General features: G+C 36.1%; 1 protein-coding gene across 1 annotated transcript in view; it reads right to left on the reverse strand.

Annotated features, from left to right (window-relative positions):
* Positions 1-307: 307 nt before the first annotated feature.
* Positions 308-22,821, reverse strand: part of Liprin-alpha (PTPRF interacting protein alpha) — a 49,277-nt gene continuing 26,763 nt past the window's right edge. Inside the window, exons 7-24 of the mRNA XM_089590625.1 lie at positions 21,569-21,736; positions 19,832-20,119; positions 18,613-18,756; positions 14,967-15,126; positions 14,555-14,907; positions 13,810-13,860; positions 12,802-13,044; positions 11,198-11,380; positions 9,487-9,579; positions 8,344-8,498; positions 7,956-8,006; positions 4,094-4,343; positions 3,827-3,975; positions 2,748-2,960; positions 2,382-2,645; positions 2,152-2,308; positions 1,938-2,054; positions 308-1,842 (exon numbers count right to left, since the gene is read on the reverse strand). Coding sequence (XP_089446751.1) covers positions 1,753-1,842; positions 1,938-2,054; positions 2,152-2,308; positions 2,382-2,645; positions 2,748-2,960; positions 3,827-3,975; positions 4,094-4,343; positions 7,956-8,006; positions 8,344-8,498; positions 9,487-9,579; positions 11,198-11,380; positions 12,802-13,044; positions 13,810-13,860; positions 14,555-14,907; positions 14,967-15,126; positions 18,613-18,756; positions 19,832-20,119; positions 21,569-21,736 — 3,129 coding nt within the window. The 3' untranslated portion in view covers positions 308-1,752. The remainder of the gene's footprint in view (positions 1,843-1,937; positions 2,055-2,151; positions 2,309-2,381; positions 2,646-2,747; positions 2,961-3,826; positions 3,976-4,093; positions 4,344-7,955; positions 8,007-8,343; positions 8,499-9,486; positions 9,580-11,197; positions 11,381-12,801; positions 13,045-13,809; positions 13,861-14,554; positions 14,908-14,966; positions 15,127-18,612; positions 18,757-19,831; positions 20,120-21,568; positions 21,737-22,821) is intronic.

A 22,821-nucleotide genomic window follows, 5' to 3' on the forward strand; every position in this document is an offset into this window, starting at 1 on the left:
TTGCTAAAAAATCTAACAAAGCACATATTTTATACACATTGAGTTTTTCATAGAAACTCTTTTTTTTCAAAGAACTAGAGATATTTTTAAGAATTTTTCTGTTAGGTACCAGTCTTATATTTGAAATTTACAAAACCTTAAAACACCTTAATAATTACAAGGTATCTGTCAATAGTTTAATTAGAAAAGGAAAACAAAATTTTATAAAATGTTCAGTTTGTCTACTAATGTAGTAAACAATACGTGTAATAAATCGCATGTTACATAAAAAAAAACAATAAACAAACAATTCACACCATTCTTCAATTTCCTTCATAAAAATGCTTAAAAAATTTAAAATACGTGAAAAAAAAAAAAATATATGTATAAATGTAAATATATGATCTGATAAAAACAAAATACAGATGTCCCTCGTTAATCGCACATTCACGATACTTGCGAAAGTTTAAGTTGACAATGTATCAGTTCCAAAAACTTGTTATAGTTTCGTTGGTATAGAATAAAGGAAAATAAATGAAGAAAAAAAAAGTTACACTAGAACACCGAAATATCTAGACATGATCTAATAACATGATAAGCGTATGAATAAATGTAGTTCGACTCTTTTACCATGCTATCGATATATCCTAGTGTTCATAGAATTTTCTAGGAACATAAATCTTGATGGTCACGAGGGATGACTGCAACATTATTTAAAATAAATACGTTGCAAATAACATCAATTTAGTCCAGAACGAGTGGTTCGCTAAGGTACTATAAACAAGTAATTGAACAGCAAAGTAAAATTAAAAAAAAAAAGTATGCGTATGTATATCAATTGTTGTGTCAACGAGTTTCTCCGTTTCATGGCGCGGAGGCACTGAAGTTATAATGTATAGGATACTGTCTCTGTATTGTTTTCGGTCACTGTGAGAAATAACGGTGATATTCTTCGACACTAATCAGTAACAGATAATACTGAACGCTTTAACTTTTTCATTTCTCCTGTCATACGACTATTCGTTTAATTACTATTACGACTTTGTTGTGCGTGGCACGAAATCCCCGGATTTTACGCGCCGAAAGGGATACACTATTATTTTTACGTATGAGAGTAAGATAACCTTAAGCAGCGGAGAAGTTTATAGTAACAAAATGCACGTACAAAATGTGACGCTTTTTTAAATAATATATATATCAGACGCGCGGATATGCCATCAAAGACAATTTTATTGTCACGAAAGCCTGTAATATGAAGTACTACTGGCTTTTGACAAAACGAGATACAACTTTTCACCTCTTCATTAAATATTTTCTTTCTCTTTTCGGCTACACCGTTTTCGACGGCACAGCATTCAATTTATACGTAGCGTAACTATTACATTCCGATATCTATATTCGAGCTTACATGATTCTTTCTTTATCTATTTCAATGTCTCTTTTTTTCCCCTTGCGTGATTAACGATTAACTACGTGTTTTACTAAGGATAATATGACACGCGGCATTATAAATTCGCCATATAATGAGTTTGAAGCGTTTGAAAAATCACTTCAATATTTCATTGCATTGTATTATAAGTATGATTTGTATTTTGCTTGCTTTACCTTTTACATGACTATGTGTCACATTCAATTTGCGAAGATGCCCTTAAAAGTGATACATAAAGCTCTTATACAAAGGTTGGAGAATACACTTGCGCACAGTTAGTAGTAATAGCTGGGATTTTTGGACTAGACGTGGGGTTCGAGGTTTTGAAGCCTCGACGAGTTTGATCAGGATTTCATGCTGTTCGCGTCGTCAAGCCGCCTTTCGGTCCCTGTTGTCAATAAATTTGAAAATTCCATTTGCAAAATCTGTCGCGCCTGAAAAACAAAAAAAAGTCAGTTTGACCATTAAACTTTCGTTTACATAAATATACTAAAGTTTCATATTATTCATGGTAAAAATGTTTGTTCACCTGAATGTTTTGCGTTGGTATCTGCAATTGCAGAGCAAAAGCATTGGCGTCGAAAGTTTCGTCGAGGGCAATAAGGGCACCATGAACTCCCGATTCGAGGAGATGATTTGCGTACTCCTGTTGAAGAAAATTGAACAAAAGAACAAAAATGTGTATTTTCAATAAACCCAGAAAAACGAGAGAGCAGGAAAATGTTTGCCGAGGTTGTCAATACCTTCAATCCGATCGATTGCACCCATCTGATGCAGCGATCGTTGCTCCAGACTAGCGCATCGACATTCGCACCCTCTGCCATTCTTCTTCTATCTTCCAACTGTTGCCTGTCGTAATTCAATCTCTTCAGACAGGCAACGCCGAAATGCAAACTCGTCCTGTAAAAATCACGCACCCGTGAGGTCTCTAGTCGATCAAAGGTAGACCCATGATAAAAACCAAAGTACCCACCTGTGAAAATTATCCACCATTCGAAGCTGACCGCGAAGGTCCTTTTTGGTGAGATGGTCCAACATCCTGGCGTCTACAAGGCACTCCATGAAGGTAGACCGATACTGCGGCAAACCGAGACTCGGCAGCCAAACGTTGCCTATCCACTCGTGGTTCATGTCCCCAAAGGCCAAGGTCGTCCTCGACGTCTTCGGCGCGGACGGGCTTGTCAACGAGACCATCTCTTGGATTGCCAGTCTCAGTTTAAGCCGGTGCAGTGGATTACTAGGGTCAAAGCCACAGCAACAAACGCGTCATCATATGTTTATTCACTTTCTGCAAAAGCCAGGGAACATTGCAAAACACTAAAAGCCGGAGGTACTCTACCTGATGCCGATTTCGCGTTGTATCTCGGTGTCGCTGAGAGCGCTCATGATGGCCCCGCTCTTGACGTTGGCCCGGCACGCGGCGACGTACCAGGCGGGCATGCCCACCCACAGCTCGAGCCAAGCGACGATCGTCGGTCCGTTCCAGAGGGCGAACGGCGTGCCGGCCTTCATGGCCTCCGTCAGTAGCTCGTGCCTCGACGTGTCCAGCATACTGAGAACGTTAAATCACACGATACGTTTACACTGCGCGTCTACCGTCAATCTGACCTTTTTCGTCGTCGTTGGCTTTTTAACGTCAATTTTTTTTACCGGTTTCAATTACGAAAGAGAATCAGTCGGAGCGTTGGACGAGGACCTGGCGTGTCATATATATACCAGTGCGCCACTTTTTCTTGGTCGGTATACGTATATCTACAGCAGAGTTGCAATGTAAATTGTTTTTTTTTTTGTTTTTTTTTTTTTTTTTTTTTTTTTTTTTTTTTTTTCCAACTGCTCAATTGAGGAGCTTCCGGCAAATAATAAAAATATAAAGCTGAAAAAAAATTTCTTTCGTTTCAAGTACATTTTATGCGCGCATGAATTTTTTCAACATTTATCCAGACGTACAAGTATTTTCGAGGAAAACAAAAAACTCAATTCAACACAGGCTCTAATGGGGTCAGTGATTAAATTGTATATTTGAAGTACCGTTGAAACAAATCAACACTTTTAAAGAGCAGTTCAAAAATTTATCCATTTCAAAAAAAAAATAAAAAAAAAAAAGCCAATTGCTATCCATTAAAAAAAAAATACCCGAAAAATCATCAAAAACGTTACATTTGATAAAATTAAATTAAGGTCTAACGGAACCAAATAATTTTTCATAGAAAAAATTTCACCCATTCTTAAAAAGAACGCAATTTTTTATGTTGTCCGGTATTACCAAACCATTTTTTTAGTTTTTGCCGGTACACCTTCTTAAAAGCGTCACACTGGCATATTCCTTCACACGCCACGTCCCAACGACACTCGGTACACGATGAAACGAATGATCGCCAAGAGGCAGAAATATATATAATTTTGCGAACGAATGCACACCTCTTCTTTTTTCTGCGGTCAAAGTCGCCCTTGTTGGAAAGAACCCCGGCCACCGATCCAGCCGCGATCTCCCCGTAATCGGGATCCGGCGTGCCCACGCCACCCATGCCGGGAACGTCGCCGGGCATCGACACGTCCTTGCCCTTGATCTGCAATGGAACGCAAACATTGTCTTCTCTCTTTCTCTCGAAAAAAAAAAAAAAAAAAAAAAAAAAAAAAAAAAAAAAAAAAAAAAAAAAAAGAAACGAAACAACTCAGTTTTCAAACCTTTTCCTTTTTGCTGAAGAACCTCCCGAGGCTGCTCTTGATGCCCTTCTTCTTCTGCGCGGCGGCCGCGACAGCCGCTGCCGTGGCGGGGCTGAGGTTGGCGGGCATGTGGAACTGGTGGGAGCCGGTGAATTGGCCGATGGGCAGGCCGCACGCCAGGTTGTTCTTGTGCAGGCTGTCCTGGCTGCTGTGGCGCGAGGACAATGGGGACGGAGTCCCAGAATTGAGTGCCCCGTTGTTATGCCCATGCCTGCATTGCATGGTACGCTAATCTAGTTTTTCTACGCGCTAAGTATACCTGCCTGCCGCTCACACGCGCTTCATTCCTATGTGTGTGTGTGTGTGGCGCGTGATAGCACGTCGGGCAAAAAGCTCACAATGCTGCCTTTTTCTTTTTATAAGTATATACATAAAAAAAAAAAAAAAAGAAAAAAAAAATTCTTCTCATCGAGCGGGTTAATATTGCAATCAAGGTTTTACATTTTTTTTTTCCGATTTTTTTGCGATTAAGTGGATATGTGTTACGTGTTGTGTCGTTTTCGTGGAGTTTTCACATTTTTCTATTTGGCATACAAATTTTGTTAGATAAAAATTTTTCGTATGAAGAGTTTGGTATTGTTAACAGAATGATTAATCATAGTAAAAGTTACAAAAAAAAAAAAAAATCAAAGCACCATGACTAATTTTAATAGTTAAGGTTCAAACTCTGATACAAAGTTCAATATTTTTTGTTTCTACTTTAGTATGGTTATTTCTCTAATGATAAAGATGTACTGTAATAAACGTAACTTTTTAGCAACAATGGTATTGAAGAATAAAAATTTACTTTTTTTTTCTTTTGATAAAAATTTTTCATTTTTCACACAATTCTTTTTAAAGACAATTCCGTTTGTGGTGCCCGTATTAATTCATAAATTACTATTTTTTTTGTTTTTTAACACTTATTAATTTTTATTTTTTTTAAGCATGCATGACTTCGTTATTCGGATCTATTATAAAAAAATTCTATTCAAGCAATTGACTATTCTCGATTAAATTTGTTTGTTGGTACATTCATCAAATAGATGTAAAAAAAAAAATTGTTTTTTTTTTAAACCAACACTAACTTTTTTCCAACACGATCCACAAAACATAACACAATATTCATGTTCATACAGCGAGAAATCTACCACATCAAAACACTCTAAACAGTCAAATAGTTAGCAAAATTATTTGCTGAGCTGTACGCCGTGAGATGAATAATATACATGTACGTATTGGCACGGATATGAAAAGCAGCATTGTATACGTGAAAGCAATTTTTATTGTACTATTAGACGTACGTTCACGTATGGCAAAATTAGCATAATTATTATGCATACACGAACCTACGTCTATTTATAATATACATTTGAATGTAAGCATAATGCATGTATATATGTACATACGTATTTATATATTGTATGTATGTACGTATGTGCGAATGTCATGAGACGAGACACTTACAAGGGAACTTACAGAGCTTAGAGGCAAGTATATCTATATGCGATGCTAAAATTAGCGTTCAAATGCTTCGCGGTTTCAAGTGAATGCCGATATTGTGTGCGAGCAACTCGAGAGGGTTCTAAGCTGCGGTATATATAGGTATGTATATGACGTATGCAAACGAATTTTTACGGTAAAATTAATTATTCGTAAGGGACCTACAGTACGGATGTTTTCGATGTGATTCCTAAAATGATCGCAACAAAATAATTTTAAGTAAGCAAAGTAAGGAAGCTCGTGTCAAGCAATTACTTTTTTTTTTTCAATTTCATGACATCATTTAAAATGGACACAACGACGCTAGAATTAAAAACAGCTTCCGAAATGCCTTTGGAAATTTAATGTTTCACAAGCTAATTTAATGAACCAAAGTAATATATGAAATTTTTAAACTAGATATGGCGTACATCATTATGATCAAAGAAGAGGCATAAATTTTACATACGCGTTAAAATTATTGCTGGATTTGATGTTGCATTAAATTATACGTTGAACGATAAAGTTGTGCAAGAAAATTTTTGCTTTCAACGGCTTCCCCCGCATTGACATACTATATATATATGAAATCGAAGATGATAGACTAAGACTTCAAACTGTGGTTGTCAAAATGTATATACTACCTACTCGGATGAGCAGTTTATACAGAAAAACCTGGAAACACATAATTTTTGAAAAAACAGTTTCAAATAAATTAATATAATATTTCGTTCAACTAAGAAGCAATTTTTGGATATACGTTAAGTTGTATTTATTGAGGTTGTCGGAAAATATTTTCAAACAATCATTTCACTTGATTGTTATTAATTAAAAATTGTAATTAAATCATTAACAATTTTATTATAGTTTCATTTTATTTACGTATACGTAAAAAACTATATAGAAAAAAAAAATTTAGCCTTAAAATATATATGATGGAGCATATTGTTTGGAGCAACTAGGGTGAATAGCGAATGTTGTTTGGAATATTAATTTATACTACTTGCAGGTTTCTCAAAATGAAAAATAACAATTATTTAAAAAAGCCTTATTACTGATTAAAAAAAAAAAAAAAAAAAAAAAAAAATATTTTAATTACCTTTGTAAGCACTACGTAGTTATTATGTTACCAAAAAGAAATTAAATTTTGACAACCATAAATACAACTTTGCTTCGAAGAAGGGGTTAGAATCTTCAGTATCCCGACTCACATTTATCAACTTTACTTTCAATTAATTTCGTTGAAAGTCGGCGAAACCGAATAAAGTACACCGGGGGTTGTGAATAATTGATTAGATATACGTTCTAGTTATCAATCGAGATCAGTTGTTACGTTAAAAATTATAATTTCAAAAAAATTTAGTTTAAAAATTTTTACTCGTAATTCATAACGAATGAAACTAATGAATTTGATCCTCATTTATTGTACACAAAAAAACTACTGGATGGTCGAACTTGTAAAAATTGTGTGAAAAAAAGGTTTTTACACGAATAACGCAATGAAAATTTGCAGAAAACATTATTGCAGATGAACTTAATTGATGAAAACAGTAAAATATTCCACAACCCCGAAGTGAACTCTCTGTTGCGTAGTGATAAAAGGCGCGGAATGTATATAGGTAAGTACACGGCAGGGGGCAAAAGGGAGTGAAAAAAAAACCTTGACTTGACCGCGGTAACCGGGCGCGCGAGCTCGACTCGCTTCGGCGCGGCTTTGACCCTCGCAGCGGTAAGTTCCCTCGTCTGCCTTAGGCAACGGTGTCTGTCGTGGGCGATTGGGCAGGCTTGGACGTGCGTCCGATCGTGGGGCCCTGTCGGCTCGGCGTAGACGTGCTCGTCCCCCTCGTCGACCCGAGGATACCTCCGCGTCCTCGTCGCTGCGGACACACACGAGGACAACCTCGTCTCTCTCTCTCTCTCTGCACTAAATGCTCTCGACGGCTTTTTTTTCCAAACGCGGATATTTTCTTCCGACAATATTGATATTTTCGACTCAACCATCGTGACAGTATGTAGGTTTACGTACAAATAATTATAAAGAAATAAAAGAAAAATATCACGAGTTGCCTACGCGAGCGTTTAATAATGAAAAAAAAAAAAAAAAAAAAAAAAAAAACATTGTTCGTTGCTTCGAAAAAGCACCACGCGTGACAATAAAACTCTCGTAATAAGTTAGCGTTTTTGCTTGAGAAACGGGAATTGAGTGGGAAGAATCCACAGTGGGTTACCATAGGGTTGTTCGGGGTGCAAGTGCCCAAGGCTGCCCATCAGCCCGCGGCGGGGAATGCCATTAATGGCTGCGCAGCGCATCTGCGGAGACGTGTGATAAGGAAAGCATGCAGCGTCAAAATTATCAATTAACCTGTGCATGGAGTAGCCGCCGCTCATGGGGAATCCGCTCTGTCCGACACGTCTGTGGTTTGATGAAACGAGAAAACAGAAAAACACCAATTTTTTTGTTTGTTGTACATTATATTTCATATCCAAGCTCACAAATTTTTGTATCGATCATATAAATGTCGTTAGTAAAAAGTCATCGATTATTAAACAAATAAAAACAGACAAAAAATTTTTTTTTTCATCAGTCCGACGTTCTAAATGAAGGACATTAAGTAGAGAACAATATTTATAGAAAAAAAAAAAAAAAAAAAAAAGGTTCAATCCAATTGTGCTTGCGTATTATGTATAATGAGCAAAAGCTTCGTAGCTAGAGAATTGAAAAAGAAGAAGAAAAAATAAGGACCACGTACCTTCGGAGCTCTTCCTGACTGCTATTCAGTGCCTGGTGGGCGTTAAACCTCATGGACCTCGACGTAAGAGGTGACGCCGCCTCGCTGCCCCCGCTGCCCAAGCCCGTGCTGTCTCTCTCCGACACCGAGTGCAACTCCTCACCGGACAGCTGTAACTGCGTGGCCACCAAAAACATGAAGCTTTAATGCGCCATTCACACGCATCCATCACCACGTCTTCGTCCTTGACAATCTTAATTTAAATTTGCTTTTGCAAAGGTCGATGACATTGTTTTTTCGATTGTCAAAAACGTGTCGACGCTATAGTCGAAGAACGAGAGTCGACATTCCGGTAAAAACAACACTAGATTGTTACATGAGTTTTTGACGAAAAAAGATAGGTCCTGAATGAACAACATTTACATCGTTCTTTTGTAAAAAATATTTACTCAAAATTATTTGCATTAAAAAAAATTTAATTGTATAATTAACGGCATTTTTGAAATTTTGTGTAATCAATGTTGTACCGATTTTATTGATGAATATAATTATTTTCCACTCTAAAAACTTAAGAAAATCTTAATTTTATTTCGTTAAATAAATATTAAACAGATCACGTTTTTCGTCAACAGCGTCTGTAGAGTATATTATTCAATTTATATAGGTACCCTACATGAATAGTATAAACTTGTCTATATAAATTCAATCGTTCAATCATTATGAAAAACTTTTGATTTAAAGTATACCTAAGAAAATAAAATAAATTTTTATTAAATAAAAAAAATTTTAAGATAAAAGTTAATAATTATTATAAAAATAAGAATAAAAAGAGTAGTTTTTCAATTGTGTAAAAAAATTCAAATGATTTGATGAAAACAGTGATTTTGAAAAATGAAATTGAAGAAAACAAAGACAAAAGTATGAATTGGTTAGTAAATTAGAGTACGTTGTTTTTCATAATAATTAAATTAAAAACATTCACCGGATCATGCACCGTTAACATATCACATGGTATACATGAATATAAAAGTTGTCGGTTAGTAGGAAAAAATGATGATGACGATGATAACGGATGAAACAAAACAAGAGGACCCGAAGTAAGATTTAAATAATAAAAAATAAACTCAAGATTCCTACGACCTCCTTGTAAAAGGAAAAACGAACCTGGCTCGCAGGAAGTGACTCGGAGAGTTGGCCCGGACTAGCCAAAGACGCGGCGTATTGATGAAGATGTGCTGGGGACATTGACGCTGGTGCCTGAAACACCAAGATCAACGTCCACCAAACCACTCGTTGCTCAACCAAACAGTTTTTTTTTTTTTTTTTTGACAAACGGCACCTCCAATTTCTTGTTCTTTCTTAATTTTATTTGTTCACATTCTCGTAGACTTCTCATTCTCGAAGACACTCCACAGATTTTTGCACATTATCATTATTATTATTATTGGTTATTTTTTTTTTTTTTTTTTTTTTTTCATGATTTTTCTACTTTTTGTTTCAAAAATCAATCAATCAGTTTTACATGTTTTCTAGTAAGCTTTTTCCAATTACATGCATGGTTTTGCTAACAAAATCTCATCATATACAAGTGGTGGAAAAATTCAATTTTTTGTCTCTAATTAAAAAAAAAAAAAAAAAATTAATACGGATGCAATCAAAAGTAATCAACGTAACATCGAGTCAATCTAAATATTACGTGTTGGTTGCGGCTCACAGTAAAATTTTAGCAAATCTAATAGTGTTTCAAATTATATATATGGTCTATACCAGTTGATATATTATATCGAGTGTAACACTGTGAGTGAAAGTGAGAATGTTATATAATAATAATAATAATTTTGAAAACATCGAGTCACTTTGAAAAAGCGGCATTCAAGCATTTGATGCACAATGTACTTTCAACGAGGCATGTGGTTTTTAACATTTTTTTCTTTTTTTTTTCATAATTATTTTCTCATCACATTTTGGTCTCACGTGAGCTGTTGCATACGAGTGATTGGATGAATTTTTAAAAATCACAAGCCCTCGCGATCGAAAACATAAAATAGACAGAAAAAAAAAAAAAGACTGATACATACAAATAAAGTTAAAAGAAAAATATATCGAACAGGTAAATCTCCAAAGTAATAAGTAAACGATAAAAGTAGCCAATCATTATTCCACCATCGAGTGCGAGTGTGTACGAGAACTAAAAGTGAATTTTGCTCGTAGACATCGGGTGCAGAAAAAGGTGACGTATATATATAAATAAATATACGTGGCAAACATACAAATATATATTTATATGTATATACATGTACAAATAGACGAACACGAGTGTGACAGAAAGGCAAGAAGACGCGGAAAGATCTACAATATATATATATAATTGGACGACAGTGACGCAGAGTTATAGTAAAACAGTACTTAAGTAGTGGTGATGTTATACATATGTATGTACGTAATGCAGAGATCGAGAGATGTATAAAAGATGAATCAGAAGCCAAAAGGTACAATGTTATACATTATTATTATTATTAATATTAGGTATTATTTACGTACAGGTACAGAGTTAAGAGACAGTACAGAGATAGATCTAAGCGTAGACTGACAACTAAGAGAACTAATGTGGAAGTATGTACGGGATGAATGAAAAATAGTGATAGTATACTTGTAGAAACAAATGGATAAAACGAAAAAAAAAAAAAAAAAAAAAAATGTAATCAAAAGGTTTATCAACAAAGAGAGAGAGAGAGAGAGAGAAAGGAAAAAGACAATGAATGGTTTACAGTATAATAGTATAGATAGCACAATGGAGGTTCGTTGCTTTGTTTTGCTTTCCTTTTTTTTTTTTGTTTTGTTTTGTTTTGTTTGTTTTTTTTGATAAGTTACTCACAGTATGGTACTTGTGCAAGTAGTCTCGGTTGGGGCTGTGATGTGATTTTGGGGTGGATCTGCCACTAAGTGGAGGAGAAGCACGCTCGAGACTTCGGCCTCGTGCTATTAAATTCATATGTTCCAAACTACCCACCCTTGACTCCAGCTCTTCCGCTCGCGCCTCTGTACTTTGCTTTTCCTCCTACGAGAGGATGCACATCAACAAAACACATCGTCTATTCATCAATATGTTGCGCCATTATCATTATTCATTGCTTTATCATCATTTGTCGCAAAAAAAAAAAAAAAAAAAAAAAATTTTTCTATTGTAATTAACAGCCTCGCCGGCTAATCGCCTCAAGCTCTTTTCGCGTTTCATGCAATTCGTGTATTTTATTGTTTCGTGAAAAATTTTTTGTCATCGCAAAGGCAGATGTCTTGAGGCAATTAGGGAAAAGTTAATCCTTTAGCCGTGAATTTTTTACGAGGCGTTTGTTTAAATTTCACATTACTTCACGATACAAGTATTAATCAACTTTACAGAAAATTGTTGAAAAACAAAGGAAAAAAAAAAGAAATTACGTTCAATATTTACTCGTGCATAGTTGAAAGAAATTAACTCGACAATATTTACTTATACAGTCGTAAGGTTGTGATTACGAGTAATTAATTACTTTACGGCAAACATTCGAAGACAGCAACTCTATGGAATAATTTTCTTTGTTTCTCTCAACTCAATAAAAATATTAAAAATTATTGTTACTTGCATGTGATTTTTACGAACGACATTATTTTTTTACATCTTCCTTAAAAGAATTCAAATAACGCGACCAATTGACAATAATCATGCAAATGAAACATAACTTTGCCTGTTACTCCACTGGTTACTCTTCAAGAGAATACAGTGTTTTTTTTCATGAACATTGAAATTTAATGTTTTGTTGTATAACTAACACATATATATAAAAAATAAAAAATAAAAAAAAAATAAGAAAAAAACTAATACATTTATATTTATAAAATAAACTCTATTAATGTATGAAAAATAATAATTTCACAGTGTACGTAGTAATTGCAAATGATACAACTGGCAAGCATAAAAATTGAAAATTGCAAAATCATCAGCTAAATAATAATTGCAAATGAAAAACAAAAAGAACAATATTACAATGTGGCAACGTATTAAAAAAAAAAAAGAAAAAAAAAACAAACAAAAAAAGTGTCATGTTAGAACTATATCTATTATTATTCATGGCTCATCTATAAGAAATTTGCATACAAGTAAGTTTGACTTCATGCGCTCGGTGGTAAAAAAAAAAAAAAAATTTTTTTTAAACAGCTTACGACAAAAAAAAAACCAGTCGAGTGTGAAACCGAATAAAAAATACCGATCAATCGTATTTTCAGACCTTGGTTGTATCGTAAGCTGTTTTTTTTTTTTTTTTTCTTTACTTTTTTCACAACTGATTTTCAGTGGTCATCGAAACCCTTTCGATTACCCCGATAATTTCGACCACCCGCGGTGTACACCCGCGAGTATACACCAACACAACAGCCGCAGCTTTACAGCCGCACTCCGAAACGAAGAAATCGGTACGCGCATCCTCGGATGGACCAACTCACCTGTATCAGCCTGATCTCGTTGTTGATGGCGTCCAGCTGCTCCTGGAGCATGAGGGCGAGGGTCTGGGCGTCCGTGTGCCCGGTCGGGCTGATCACGTCGGCCGCGCAGCTCAGCAGGCTCTCGTTGTCGCCGTCGCCCTCCGCGTCGCTCGACACGTCGAACGCCTGCTGGACGTTCGCCAGCACGTGCGCCTGCTGCAGCTTCTCCCATTCCTGCTCGGCCAGTGTACGCGCGATGTAGCCCTGTTTTTTTTCGTTTTTTTTTTTTTTTTTCGGACACGCAAGGACGATTCGTTTTAAATGTGCGCATTAGCGTATTTTTGGGGATTTATAATAAGTACGCGGGTGATTGTTTTTTTTTTTTTTTTCGGCGTGCACTATTTTATCCGTTGGGTGAAAATCATCAAGGGCACACTGTTAGTATAGACACGGCAACTCGTTTCAAATTGTTAAGACTTCAAAAATAGTGCGCCAGAAAAAAGTATAGCAATTACTTCCGCGTGTGTTCAACAATAATAAATGGCGATTGATATAATAAGTATGCGTCTAGTGAAAAACTTTGGGGCGTGACGTTTGAAAAACGGCGATAATTTTCATTTACTCCAACAATTTTTATCAGCGTTTTGAGAGCCTTAGTTTTTTCGAACCATCAAGCGCCAAGGCAAAGTCTTGCACTCTGGGAGTCAACATATAACGCGATGAAAACTAAATTTTTTATGTGATGCTGCTGACTAGATGAAAAAAAAAAAAAATTCTTGCTACCAGCAAAACCTTGGGTATCATCGTTGTACATTTTTTCTATTTTAAGGGTAATGACTATCTAGGGTAGATAGGGAAAAATGTTTTATCACACGCATGATGTTAATTGTTACATGTAAGGTACACTACCGTCGTGATGGTGCGTTATATGCTGTTAATTTTTCGTATTTAAAATATGCATGATCTAAATGCACTGAAGATTCGTATTATGATGAAATCGTAAAATTATAAAATACTTGCGATGCTCACCAGTGCATAGTTATTCTCTGGTGGCAAGAGTCCAAATCTTTTGGTATACCGCTTTTATGTAAACGAATAAGTTAACATATACTTATTATTCATTTTTGACAATTTTTCACTTTGTAAAACATATTCTATCTTGCGTACTACGTATACTTAAAAAAAAAAAAAATCTAAAGACTATTTCAAAAATCTCAGTCGCCAAAATGTATTCACATCGATGACTTTGTGTATTCCGAGAGTAGAGTTCTAAATAATGAAATTAAATCACGAATCACAATCAAATAAGAATTAAATATAAATGTTTAATTTAATTTAATGGTATTTTAAATTAATAGGGTTCAATTTAAATTGTAATTTTATTTTTTACAATTTAAATAATGTATTAAATTTTATTGAATAGCGAACAAGCAAAGAATAGTGAGGTTCGTGATATACTTATTTTTCAAACCAATTAATGAAAATAGTAATCAAGGAAATTTAATTGTTGATGAGTATAAATTTCAATGAAAAATTAAATTTTGATTGTGACCGTTTGATTGAGGAATAACATCTTATTTCGGAATCCCCATCTCGAGACACACTTTACACCTGTTTTTGTTGATATAAAAATCATACGTAACTATGTGACTGTGACTCGAGACGACAGATATGAGTTCAACACCGCGTACAAAATCATCCCCCCCTTGCACCCCCGAGCAAAAAAAAAAAAAAAAAAAAAAAAAGGAGGTATAAAAGCCCCGATGACACGTACCTTGGACTCTTCCTCCATGCGCTTGGCGGCCCGCCTGGGCAGCGAGTGCGTGTCGAAGCTGCTGTGGCTGGCGCTGCGGGAAAACGTGCCCGGATCCACAGCGTTGGGCGACAAGCTTCGCGTTAGGGCGTCCGTCTGTTGTATGTTGTACGCTATCTCCTGTTGGAGCATCTGTCGCTTGACGCTGTCTATCTCGAGCCGCGCCTTGCCCAACTCCTTCATTATCTCGGTCTTCTCGCTCTGCAGGTCCTCCGACACTTTGCGCGACTTGTCCAGCTCGTGCTGGATCGCGTTTTTCTCCTCCAGCGCGTGCATGCGCTCTTTCAGGTGCACCTGCAGCCTCTCGTTGGATTCTGAAAAGAAATCGTTATGTTTACACCGAATGATTTTTCTTTTTTTCCGAAGTGCATACCCGAGAGAAGCTTGTCGACGGTCGTGCTGAGCTTGGCGTTGTGCTCCTCGTTCATTTTCAGCCGCTGGTTGAGCCGCAACACTTCGCCGGTCTTCTCCTCGAGTTGCGTCTCGAGCCTTTGGATCCTGTCCTCGGCGCTGCCGTGTCTCTCTTGGGCCTGCTTATGGTGTTCCGAAAACGTACAAACACGACCGGCCCTTTAGCTTAGCGCGACTGTACTCGCTACTTTTTTTTTTTTTTTTTCTCTCTCATTGCGTGTATGCGTTCTCTATTTTTACGAAGCCAATTTTCATTGAATCTTAGCTATTAATAATTGTTGTTCAAAATTTTTTTTACTGCCAATCGAAGGGTTGAACACTGAGATTTTGGGGCTTGAATGACGACTCGATTAATTTACATTTTAGTTTATTTAACAAATATCGTGGGGATCATTCAATATGTTTCCCACATTGAAATTTATTTTGGTAAACGAAATCACGTGTAAATAAAGTCTTTCTACCTTACACGATGTTACAGATGTCACAGACTCGATCAGAAAAGTAGTGCTTGATTAGTATCATCAATGCTTAGCCCTTCGTCGGTGTGTAGAATTACGAAAATTTTCAATATCAATGATTAAGTTGATCATTGGAATATTTTTCTTAATTGATTGACAGTTAAAGTATACAGAAAAAAAAAAAAAAAAAAAAAAAAAAAAACATGTCAAGGTCCAAGAACCTAGAGAACGATATTAGGTGTATATAAATACAAGCTAAGGCTACTACAATCACTGTACTAACGTAACTTTGGCTGAAATTGATGTAATGAATAAGTGAGCTTTTGTATTTCTTCGGAAAATAGTATAGTGTTCATTCAATCCATCAATTTCAGCCAAAAAGCGGAAAACAGAAAAAAAATGCCATGCAAGTAAATAATGGTATAATTGCAGAGTTGTAAATGTCTCAGAATGCAATAAGTATGCAAGTAATAGTTTTTACTAGAGCCAATTTTTTCATTTTCGTAAAAAAAATTTGTTAGTCGTAATAATAAGCTAGTAATTTTATTTCGAATTGTCAAGGGATACAGTTTTTTAATTATTATTTCAAGTTACTATTGATATCATAAATTAACACTTAATTTATTCCTTTCACGATTTAATTCATCATCATATATTTCATATTCGAGTATCAAGTTAGAAATTTTGTTTTGGAAACAGTTAAAAAATTTTGTTTTCAAACTATTTTGAATTATAAAAATAAGCTTTTAAGTTTTCTTGGCGGTGGGTACATCAACTCATAGACAAAGCTTGTAAGTAATAAAATAACGAGCCAGTCAGAACTTTTACATCTCCGTGAGAAAATAACAACAGCACGTAAAAGTTCAGAAAAAAGCATTAAAAATTCCATACTACGAATGCATTCCTGAAAGTCTTAATCGTAAAAAAGTAGCACAGCAAGGGATCTTTTTTTTATTTATTTAAAAAAAATTTTTTTTTCATCGATGAGGTGTGAAAGATGAGCTAAATGAATGTTCAATGAAATACGAGATTGTGGAATTAATGTTAATGACAGGTATAACATGACGACGTGAGTGTTTCTATTGTGTATAAATATCTAGAACGTGAAGAGATCGACAAGCTGACTTTTCATAACGTCTATGCTACATGTCAGTTGCTGTCGACCCTCTAGACACGATTACACACACACACACATTTTGGTAAAAAAATTCGCTATGAACACTGAGACCATCGAGGACAATGAATGACAGAGATAATGATTATGAGAGAAAGAGAAGGGGCAGGGGGTGGTACGGATAAATGGGTGGGACATCGATCTATATTGGTGTCGTTGGCCGAGGATAATTTAACACATCGTCATTTATAAAATGACGTTCTGGAGGTGAATTTCATTTCTTGTTAGATGGAAGTGAATTTAATAAATTAAATAATTTAATTTATAAAATGACGTTCTGAAGGCGAATTTCATTTCTTGTTAGATGGAAGTGTACACGAGCTCAAAATCATTGTTTTATATGACCGTGTGAGGAAATTGTTGAAAGTATATATTACATGAATAAAGAATCGCTTGGATAATCTTTGGGATCTTGAAGTTGATTAAATTTTTTTCGTGTGAAACACACAACTGTAACCACGTATTTTTTGTCTACAAAAACAATGTAGAATTTTTAACTTGGAAAGTTTAGGAAAAATTAAAAAAAAAAAAAACTAGAAATATTACCTTTTTGGAGAAAACTAAGGATTCTGAGATATTTTTCATCGCGTAGAAGTTAAGGAATACATTTAAAAATTTTTAAAATCTGAAAAAAATTTATTAGAAATGTAATTAGGAAAAAAGTGGTTATAGAGGTGTACTAAAAAAAAGTTTCAGATGAGTATCGTAAATAATAACACCAAAAAAAATGCTATTATTTAATTGGTTGTCGAAATAAAAATTTTTGAGATATATCATAAAACGTGTACTCTGCAGAATGATGATTTAATAATAAACACATAGGGTAGTTGAAAAAAATTTTTTAAAACACGAAAATGGTGTGAAAAAACAACTTACCTGAATCTTTTATATAATTGTTTCAGTGAAAATATTTTTTGTGCGTAAAAAGTGCAAAATGTAAACATTTAGAAAAATATGTAGAGTGAATTGAAAGGAAGAAATTGAAGACACTTTCACTCGTTATTTATCATTATTATTATTTTTTTTTTTTTACTACCGGACTTTTCTATGCATGTAGCCACAGTAAATGAAGGAAGATGAAATGTTGCTTTTAAATTATACGTACACATAAATTTTTAAGTACGCGAAACAAATGTCTGCAATGAATAGTTTTATCAAAAGATGTATTAATTATTCTTCCTTCATTTAAATCGTAAAAATTAGTGCTTATTGTACCAAATATCAAAGTAAAATTATTGACAAACTGTTAAGCAGAAAAAAAAATTATTTTCAATCGCATTAAAAACTCATTAGGCTCAATAACTCCGTTTTTCGATCGTTTAGGCTTCAACAACTGTGCTGATAAATGCTTTCATATCTTTAGACTACGTATGTCAATTCACTTTAATTATAAAGAAATTGAATTATTTAGAAAAAAAGAAAAATTTTGTCGATTATACTTTGTTTATTGACAAAAAAAATGTATCCACGTTATTTCTTTTGAAAATTGATTGTCTGACTCCGGCGAATCCCCATTAATTTACGTTGAGCATTGCACCTTTGAGGGACGAATTCGTTGAAAAGTTTCATTCCCGGCGCTCTTGGGCGCACGTTAAAAGTTTTTCATTGATTCGAAACGCCGGCCTCTGTGCGCGCAGCCGGGAATCATCATCGGTGAAACTACGGCGAGGCCATCGTCATCGTCTTAACTACCAAGAAATGAAATCCCCAGCAAAATACTCGCCGTCAAAGTTCCACTAGAGCTCTCGGTCGTGGTAAAACGAACAAGACAAAAACAAGTGTGCGGGGGAGAGCAAAAACATTAGGGCGACAGAGAGCACGAAAAAAAAACCACACGCAGAGGGAATCGATAAAAAAAAAAAGTGGAGGCACGAAGAAAGTAGTGACGAGAGAGAGAGAGATGAAAAAAGAGAGAGAGGAGGCAATGATAATAGGAAGACTCTGTCGATGTGATGATATGGATCTCCCTTGCGTACCTGGTTGGGCCTCCTCACCTGCGTCAGAGCCTCCATCCTCTGTTTGAGCTGCTCTTCCATTTCGGGTAGCTTCGAAAATTGTGCCAGCTCTTGCTCGGCGTGCTCCAGTTTCGCCTGCACGGCCGCTATTTTTTCCTCTTGCAGCTGTTGTCGACGTCGCCGTCACCGGGCATCGTGAAAGAGGCGGCAACGGGGGACAATCGAGGAGAAATACAAACGCGAAAACAAACACAAAAATACAAGCGTGAGACTGTGATTCTCATCATTATCATTATTATTATTATTATTTTTTTTTTTTTTTCATTTTTAGGTCCGCATCTCTAAAGTAATTTTCGCCACGACATTATTTTTTGTTGGGTTCGATGTGTAACGCGATCCAGAGCTATATCCAAGACCATGAATTTAAATCTATTCTGGCGTGGTTAAAAATTTATTTATTTTAATCATTACTACATCGACTACAAGTAATTTAGATTCATGACTCAACTCGATTCATCAAAACAATCATTATTAGTATTCACAAAAAAGTGAATTTTCCCCGTATCGACTTCCTAAATTTGAAATCGTGAAAACTCAGTATTTTTGTTTACACCCAATATATTTGAATTTCAATTACAAATATTTATCAATAATCCAACAAACGGACTTGACTCAAATGAAGATAGTTGTACAACCTGTAAACATTATTTCGAGTGGTACCAACTGAAATAGTGAATATTCCCTATTTCTCAGTAACATCCCATATTTCCCCAGTGAATATTCTTTGAAACAGCGAAATCGCCTTTACCACAACGTATAAGTACGCATTATTTTAACGAAGTTGTACATATACACTTACAACATTTTGTAAATCAATAAGCTTAAATTTTGGCTCCATCTCAAAGGGTCTTCGATACAACCTTGAATACACGCGCGATCACAACGTTGAATCGGAAAATTATCTCTAATATATACATACACGCCCTTTTGGATTGCCAGTTCGCAGTCTCTTGTTTGCTGCCTAGTACGATGGAGCGACTCGTTATAAGCAAAATACCACCAGTCTGTCGTGTAAAACAGTACGAAACCCCCGGGCCGGATAATTGCATTTAATCGATGGCCGAAAAGTACACCGTAAACTTGTCTCGCGTGCGTATCAACATGTATCGTCAATGATTAAAACAAGACTCGGTGGTGGTGGATCTAACGGCAACCGATGCAACCGATGTGTATAGCGTACCTTGAGCTGTGCCTCCTTGTGCTGTAGCTCCTGCTCGAGCTTCTCGTTGAGATCGTGCAAGCTGATGGACTCGCGCTGGGCGTTCAGGTAGCGCTTCTCGAGGGTGGCTATCCTCTCCTCCTGGTCCTCCTTTTGGGCGAGGTTTTCGCGGAGGTCGCGCTGCAGCTTGGCGTTCGCGTCCTGGGCCTTGACGAACTCCTTTTGGCTCTTGGTCAGGGTCTCCTCGAGCTCGGCCACTCGGTTGCTCAGCTCCGCGACTCGACGCTGCCACGAGCTCAGCTCCGCGCTCTGCAAGTCCACGTCGAGTTTTTTTTTTGACGCTTCAACACATTTCCTCCCCCCCCCGATGCTCTAAGGTCAAAGACACCCGGTACATTGGGGGGTTTTTTTTTATGTTTGGATGCGAGCTTGAACGAGGACGAACATAATTTTTTTTTTTTTTTTTTATCTATGAGTGCGTTCGTGTTTCGATGGAAACTTCTTTACTTTTGTTTTTTTCAAAAAACTCGGGGGCCATTACAAATTTTTCCCCCTTTTTTTTATTCCATCTTCCGTTTCGTTTTTTTTTACAACTGCCCGGTTTCGGATAAAACTTCCCCTCAGTGTCACCATTGTGTCTTTTACCTTACTATCTTTTATATAGCTCGAAATAGCTTTTCACGGTACTGAATGTGAGCTTATTTTTTTCCAAAAGATTGTCCAATTTGATAACTCATGAAAAATTGTTGCACAGCGATCATCTTTGGATTCACGTGACTTTTGGAGCAAAATCAACCGAACCGAACGATAAAAGTGTTCCGCGGTGGAACAAACGAGAGATTGAAGATACGCTCCGGTAAAGGGCGCTATATTTTTTTAATCGTTTAAAGGCACCTTTTTCTTTTTTCATGAAACAATTTGCCAGACATTCAATGTATGATTCGTAAATAATATTGCGCCACATAAAAACATCATGTTACCTTATGCAAATGTGTAATCATCGTGTATAGGTACTCATTGATGTCTTGAGAATTAATATAGTAATTTTATTGTATGAAATATATGGTTGTAGTAACACACATGCGCACTCATCAGTCGATTGTAAAGATATAAATGTTAGTATCATACAGTGTGTGTGTGTGTTATATATACAGTTGAGATAAGTCAATACTCGTATTCAGTATGTTCAAGCATAAAAAAAAAAATCTATGTACTAAGTATCTAAAAAAAAAAAAAACACTACAAATACTCATGCAACAAGGTAATAGTAGTTTGTTAGTAAACTCGGATAGTTAGTATACAAGGCGAGTACGCGCGTCTACATTGACTAAACTCCAAAAAGTTAAGATTCCAGTCGATTGTGTATACATGACTGGCTTTTACCAAAGCTTTTCGTTAAGTTACTAACTTTAAACAAGACAAAAATGTGTTGTTCCCTTTTTTTTTTTTTTTTTTTTTTATTTTCAGCAGCAAAGTAAGTAAACGATCGAGCCGGCCACTTTTAGCCCCTTAATCTCGTATACAACCAAAGCTGTTTGGGCCACGAATGAACTCATTACTCTTCGGAATCCCCTAACCAATGAAGAACTCCCGCCAGCCGCGCAAAACGCGAGTAAATTCACCGCCCCAGAACTAAATATGCGGAACAATATATCATCCACAGGGATGTATACTTGCACATTTCCACCGACCCCACGGCACAATGTCCATCACGGTTAATTATCCCTGCGAACCGAGCCGACCTCGGAGCCGACGTACCTGCTTGTCCAGGTTAGCCTGGAGTTCTCGCAGCCTCGAGGTTTCATCTAGGGGGCCATTGCTCGTTAGCTCGGACCCCCTATCCGGACTGATGCACCTGGGCTGTGGTTGCAAGGTGGCGTCCTTACTGGGCTGCTGCGGCTTGACCACCTGCTCGGCTGCCGGACTCTGTCGCGGCGACACGCGCGCACATGCAAGACCACCACATTTTTCAGAATATGGCTTGAGTATCCTTTTCTTTTTCTTTTTTTTTTTTTTTTTTTTTTGCTCCCTATACTCTGCTGTCGTTGGAGCGACGAACGGGACAGTGATGGTTGGGGTTGTTATATTTCGGATGTTCTTTAGGTTTTTTTTTTTTTTTTTCCCTCGCGGTGAAGGTACGCTCACCTTTCTTTCGGTTTCCAGAGGGAAGAAATAATGTAAGGGAGTTTGATATACCGATGCGAGAAGACGCTGGGATTGTACTTTGATACTGTGCGTTTTCTACGGAGTTATGCGATCCAACGTTTTTCTCGAGGGGGGAATTTTGTCATTTCGGAAAAGCTCGTGAATGTCGATGTACTTAAGTGGAAATCAGTGAAATTTCACATGTTTCAATGTAGAAAGGAGTAATGTATATTTTAGTTATAGCTGGTGGTGAAATCAAGTTTCAATTGTACAAAAAAAAAGAAAAAAAGAAATCTAATCTGTTCAAAAGGTGACGTACGACAAAGGATGAGCTAAGATATATTATATGGTTCGTGCTGTGATAGTCGTATAATATATATAAGCATTGCTTTTCCATAGCATTATACATTAGGGAAACTACCAAAGTAGCTACTGTTTGAAATTCTACCCTCAATCTCTGAACGGTTCTTTCTTTCTGTGCATGCATATAATATGTACTACATACTGCGTACTACTACCACGTACCTATATATACACTGTGTGTTGTTTCAAAGCAACAAAACATATAGTATGTATTATATACTAGGTGCAGTACAAAAGATTTTTAAATTGCTTGGTTAATACAAATCTATGATGTTGTAAATACCTAAATATATTGTGTATGTATGTATCTATTTGTTTTTATGATTTTAGTACTTCATGTTTACCAAAATTTGTGCGCATCGATGTAAAACACACGTCATACAGTGCACACTCAAGCTATAATAACACTTAGAAAAAAAAAAAAAAAAAAAAAATACATTTCAAATGATCGTAGGATTAAGAGTAATAGAGTATATTTCAAGTATAGGTAAAAAGGATGAAAA

Source organism: Copidosoma floridanum, unplaced genomic scaffold, assembly GCF_036245765.1.
Source record: "Copidosoma floridanum isolate Cflo_tuat_1 unplaced genomic scaffold, Cflo_Japanese_pri ptg000012l, whole genome shotgun sequence".
NCBI classification, from domain to species: Eukaryota; Metazoa; Arthropoda; class Insecta; order Hymenoptera; family Encyrtidae; genus Copidosoma; species Copidosoma floridanum.